Here is a 5,836-nt window from a genome sequence, read left to right as displayed (position 1 = left end):
CCCCATCCCCATCCCTCCCGCGGCCACCAATGCTCAACATGACCGAGGAGCACGACAAAACGCTGGAGGCTCCCTGCAGCCCCGCGGGTACCACCAGCTCCATGTCCCACGTGGACTCGGATTCCGACTCGCCTCTCTCCCCCGCCGGTTCCGAGGGTCTGGGTTGCCCCCCCGCTCCCGCTCCTCGCCCTCCCGGTACCGCTCCGTTGGGAGCCAAGGTAGACGCGGCCGAGGTGGACGAACGTTTCCCCGCCTGCATCCGCGACGCCGTCTCGCAGGTGCTGAAGGGTTACGACTGGAGCCTGGTGCCCATGCCCGTCCGCGGCAACGGATCCCTCAAGGCCAAACCTCACGTCAAGCGGCCCATGAACGCCTTCATGGTGTGGGCGCAGGCCGCCCGCAGGAAACTGGCCGACCAGTACCCGCATCTGCACAACGCCGAGCTCAGCAAGACCCTGGGCAAACTTTGGCGGTGAGTCCCGCACCCCGCACGCCCCCCGAACACCCCCCACCTTTCCCCCGACCCGCTGGACCGGCGGGCCCCCCCCCCGGGGATGCGACGGGGGCTTTGCCTCGGGGGGTGCGCGGCCGAAGTCCGTCTCCCACCGCTTGCTTAATTTCTCTTTATTAATACCACTGTATTTTTGGCCGGCCGTGCCCGCAGGGGGATTCTTAAAGCGTTTCTAACTGAAGTGCAGAAATCCCCCGCAGCCTGTGGGTTCGCTGCAGAGGACCGAAAAAGCCCCCCGTGCGGGGGCCGGGGCACCCACGGCCGCAGCGCTGCCCGTGGGTCCTGCCCCAGCGCTGTGTCACGGGGGGATCGTTCCCTGCTCCATCACCAAGATGTGCAGCCTGGGCCCTTCCCTCTCCCGTGTCCCTGTCCCCAGCAGACTGAGACTTTTTTTTTAATTGCTTCTCTTGCAATGGCTTTTTCTAAAAGTTTTTTTCCCCTGGCTTGCTTGCTTGCTTGTCGCTTAACAAGCTATAAAACCAAACAAGCCGATTTTTAGCAGTTATTTTAATCAGCTTCCTAATTTCCCTTCTTATCTGCGTGCTGGCATGCTCAGCGCTGCCCACCGATGCAAATATTTTTTTTTTCCTGGGCGGCATCTGAGTGCGCTCTGCTTTCCAAGGCTCTGTGACGAGCCACGTTTTACCGTGTGGTATATTTGGTCATGTCTGGTTGTACCAAACTTGCATCTTTCCTGCCTGTTTGGGCCAGCGATGCTCCCGCTGCGGTTTGAGACTCTCCAGGAGTTTGCAAAGAGAGGTCTGGGTGGGGGAGAGTTTTGAAAGAAATAATCCCGTCGCTGTTGCCTTCGTGGTTTCTTTGTAAGCACCAAACAAAGCTGGAAATGGGCAGCGTTGTTTGTCGCGGTGAGGGGGTGGCATTTGTAGGACAAACATAGGAGTAATATTTGGCAAAGGCATTTAAAATGGGGCAGGGGGATTTTGTTTTGTCCGGTTGTAGGTATCCATAGCGGTCGGTGTCTTCTGAACCTCTATAGTTGGTATTTTAATACATTTTTGCAACATAGTTTAGCTCTTTTTTGCCACAGCAAATCGGTTTTGTGATTAACTTTCTGGTTGCTCAAATCGGTGTATGGGAAGTGGGGATGTGAGCCTGAAAATAGGCTGAAAACTTCTAAGGGAAAGATGTTAATTTTGGATTATTTTCTTTTTCCCCCTCCTCCTTCTTTAAAAAAAAAAAAATCAAAATCCATCCTAAATCAGTTTGTTAAGCGAAAATGAGAAACGTCCCTTTGTGGAAGAAGCTGAGCGGCTCAGGGTCCAGCACAAAAAGGATCACCCGGATTATAAATACCAGCCACGGAGGAGGAAAAGTGTAAAAGCCGGGCAGAGCGACTCCGACTCTGGAGCTGAGCTCAGCCACCACGCCGGCACGCAGATCTACAAAGCGGACAGCGGGCTGGGAGGCATGGCCGATTCCCACCACCATGGTGATCACACAGGTAAAGGACCCCCACGGGGGCAAAAAAAAAAAAATAAATCTGCAGGTCCCAGGTGCGTTGGTTTGGGACATGAACCAGCTGGTGGGCACGGGCTCATCTGTCCCCCGGATGAATATCAGTGGGATTGGGGCCATCTAAAAGCAGGAGTCGTTGCCCTGAGAGCTGGGGTTTTGCACCAGGTTGTGAATGTGGCCACTGTTTTCTGTAGTAAAAGCTTATAAAGCCGACTGTGCGATAGGAAATCCCCAAAGCGCAGGGATCCCCGTTTCCCAGCTGGCCCGGGAGCGGGCAGAATTAATTGCGAGCTAATAAGGGTTAATAAACCTTTGGCCACGCGAAGGGTGCCTGGGGGAGTGGGTCCTGGAGAGGCGGCTTCCCCCCCGAAGCTCCCCGCTTCTCAGCGGCGCTGCGAATTGGCACGGGGCGCGTGTTGACAGATTCCAGGAGGATTGCGAACGTCCTGCAGCTTTAGACGCGTCTGCGCTCTCGCCCAGCCTGGCTGGGGATCCCGGCTTCTCTGCCTCTGGGAGAGCCGGGCTGGCTTCAGGCTGCCCACGGGGAGGAGGCTGATGGGGTCCCTCCAAATCCACCCCCCTGGTTCCCCTTCCCAGGCAAGGGGGAGTTTGTGGAACCGGGGGTGTCCCGCCGTGTCCCAGAGCGATCCCGATGGGCACAGCGCGCTCCCCGGCCTCTCCTCCCCGCTGCGAACCATCACCCACGCGGGTGGCTTATCCTGGACGAGGACATCGTCCCTGGCATGGTTGCAGGGGGCCATCGGCCACCTCCAACAGGGGGCTGTAGATTTAAATCCCCCTTCCCCTCTTGCAATAAGAGGGGGGCGAAACACGCATTTTTATTTTTTTTTTTAATCGTTCTTGAAGGAGTCGGGTGTTTCGTGGCCTCTTGTTAAAGCCTTGCTGTCCCTTTGTCCCCAGGCCAGACCCACGGGCCGCCCACCCCACCCACCACCCCCAAAACCGACCTCCACCACGGGAGCAAGCAGGAGCTGAAGCACGAGGGCCGCCGCCTCGTGGAGAGCGGCCGCCAGAACATCGACTTCAGCAACGTGGACATCTCGGAGCTGAGCAGCGAGGTCATCAACAACATGGAGACCTTTGACGTGCACGAGTTCGACCAGTACCTGCCGCTCAACGGCCACGCCGCCATGCCGGCCGACCACGGCCCCAACGCCGCCGCCGGCTCCTATGGCGCGTCCTACTCCCACTCGGCCACGGGCACCGGCGGGACCAACCAGGTCTGGACTCACAAAAGCCCGGCCTCGGCGTCGCCGTCCTCCGCCGACTCGGGCCAGCAAAGGCCGCACATCAAAACGGAGCAGCTGAGCCCCAGCCACTACAGCGACCAGTCCCACGGCTCCCCCGCGCACTCCGACTACGGCTCCTACAGCGCCCAGGCTTGTGCCACCACCGCCTCCACCGCCACGGCCGCCGCCTCCTTCTCCAGCTCCCAGTGCGACTACACGGACCTCCAGAGCTCCAACTACTACAACCCTTACCCCGGCTACCCCTCCAGCATTTACCAGTATCCCTATTTCCACTCCTCCCGCCGTCCCTACGCGACGCCCATCCTCAACGGCTTGTCCATCCCGCCGGCCCACAGCCCCACCGCTAACTGGGACCAGCCGGTCTATACGACCCTGACGAGGCCTTAAAGGATGCGCGGAGCCCCCGAGGGCTTCCCCGACATATGCACTAATGAAGGAATGAAGACGAAGAGCGTGGAGTGCCGCGATAGTTTCCGAAGTGCCTCCTGAGCCACTGGGAACTCTGCTCGTTGCGACTGGATGTCCCCTTGCTTCAAAACTCTCCAAAAGGACAGAGCTCTATTTTTCTTTAATTAATCCAACTTAAAAAAGTAAAAAAAAAAATAATGAAAAAAGAAATAAAAAAAAAAATAAGAAAGGACCGGCGATTCCTTTTGAATAAATGAAGGACAAAACCATTCGACTCCTCTGTGAGGACTGAACTGAACTTGCTCATCGTGGAAGTTGACAAGTGCAAAAGTGGAGCAGGGGGGTGGGAGGGAGGAGGGAGAAAAAAAAGCTGTTCGAGACTTTAAGGGTCTATTGCAATGTGAGGAACGGACCAACCTTGAGGGCAAGAACTCACTCGGACCAACACGGATGAAACCCGAAAACCCGGCTATTCCATGTAACAATCTCGTGGGAACAAACGAGTCTGGTGGGACCAACCAATTAAATGTCTGAAGTGTTTGTTTTTTTAGTCAAGAGTTCTTCTAAGCAAGGTTTGGCTGTAATTAACATTTTGTTTTGGTTTTTTGGAAGCTTAAAGTGTTTTTGTTTTTTGTTTCTTTTTTTTTTAAAGCTGTTAAATATGTATTTATGTTCTGTATTATTTTGTCTTTTAATTAATGAAGTAATTTTGTGCAAAAAGTAGAATTTTAAAAGATTTTAAAGATGGGGTGGGGAGGGAGCATAAAAATAGTGGAGATGATACAATAAAATGGTGTTATGAGTCTATAGATTTTCGTTGGTTTTTGGGTTTTTTTCGTTTTGAACCGCTGCAGCAGTCGTGTTTGAGGGACTGAACGAATCTGCCCATCGCAGACCTGGTCACCAACAGGAAACTCAAACGGGAATGTAAAATACCAAGGGGGGGAGAAGTTACTAATTAAATTGGGAGGCTAAAACGATTGCAAAAAGGAGCAGGCGATTTTTCTGGCTACCTGCTTTCAGGCGTTAAAATTGGATTCAAGGCATTGCAGAGTCTTTGTACACTTTCAGAACCAGGACTACTTTAGAGGAGGATGTAATTTAATGAGAAATTTTCACCTTCTGCTTTAATTTTGGCTTCTAGGGACCAGATATCATCCATCAAGCTGTGAAACTAAAATCTTCTCCACTAAAAAATTTTTAGGTACTTAGTTTTAGACTAATATTTCATTGATATATTTCTACTTCTTCCATTGTATGCTGAGCATATAATAACCATCTATTTTATGGTAACTTGTGCCTTTAAAAACTTTGTAAATCTAAAAACACATTTCAGAGGTTATCATCTTTTTACCTTTTCTACGTTTCCTACTCTTTTTCTAAAAAATATTTTTTTGCATATTTCCTTTTGGGGACATGGGGGTGGGGGAAAATACAGAAAACTCATTTTTATGCAATCTATTTTTCTGTATAAAGTTTGAAAGACTTTGGCTGTTACTTATCTGTTCTCTTCACTAGCTTCTGACTAAGCAATGCTAACTTTTGTACAGATCAATTTGATAAAATTAAAAATTGCTTTTTATCAAGTACGTGTTATGTTTTCTTTCTGCTTGAGCCTATTTCTGTGCTGAAAAGAAACACGGAAAACAGCTTTGAAGGAGACAGGCTATTCAGAATAAACTGTTTTGACCAAGGTTTTCTGTTCTCCTAATACCTTGTTGTTTGTTGGGTTTTTTTTTTTGTTGTTATTTTTCCCATGCTCCCTTTCCCTGTACATGAAAAATCTCATAGTAAGACACCATTTGTAATTTTTTTTTTTTTTTTACTTCGAGAAGTATATTTCCATGCCCATAATCCCAAGGATTTCATAGGATTTCATTGAGACTGCTCACATGAGTAAGGGTTTGCAAGGTCAGACTGCATGGTTTTAGACCAAGTTCGTTTTATTCTGTAAAGCACGTAGGAATTTTACAATAACAAATTCTGTTTTCTGGTTGGTGAGGCCTTGTAAATACCTCTTGATTATGATAGCAACAAAATTATATGTTGCATGTAGTGGGTTTTGGGTTTTGTTTTTTTTTTTTTTAAATACAGTCATTAAAATAGTTACATTTGTGACTTTTTTTTTTTTTTTCTCATATAAACTAAGTTGCAGTTCGGTTTCACCAGT

General features: G+C 50.2%; 1 protein-coding gene across 1 annotated transcript; it reads left to right on the top strand.

Moving 5' to 3' along the window:
* Positions 1-29: 29 nt before the first annotated feature.
* Positions 30-3,835, top strand: SOX8 (SRY (sex determining region Y)-box 8). The gene is made up of 3 exons (XM_010570411.1): positions 30-472; positions 1,735-1,973; positions 2,909-3,835. The coding sequence occupies exons 1-3, from the start codon at positions 30-32 to the stop codon at positions 3,643-3,645; spliced, it is 1,419 nt and encodes a 472-aa protein (XP_010568713.1). The 3' UTR covers positions 3,646-3,835.
* The last annotated feature ends 2,001 nt before the right edge of the window (positions 3,836-5,836 follow it).

The sequence above is a fragment of the Haliaeetus leucocephalus genome, unplaced genomic scaffold (genome assembly GCF_000737465.1).
Source record: "Haliaeetus leucocephalus isolate CR32 unplaced genomic scaffold, Haliaeetus_leucocephalus-4.0 Scaffold295, whole genome shotgun sequence".
Taxonomy (NCBI): domain Eukaryota; kingdom Metazoa; phylum Chordata; class Aves; order Accipitriformes; family Accipitridae; genus Haliaeetus; species Haliaeetus leucocephalus.
The sequence above is the reverse complement of the archived record's forward strand: the minus strand, read 5'-3'. Positions and strand labels throughout refer to the sequence as shown.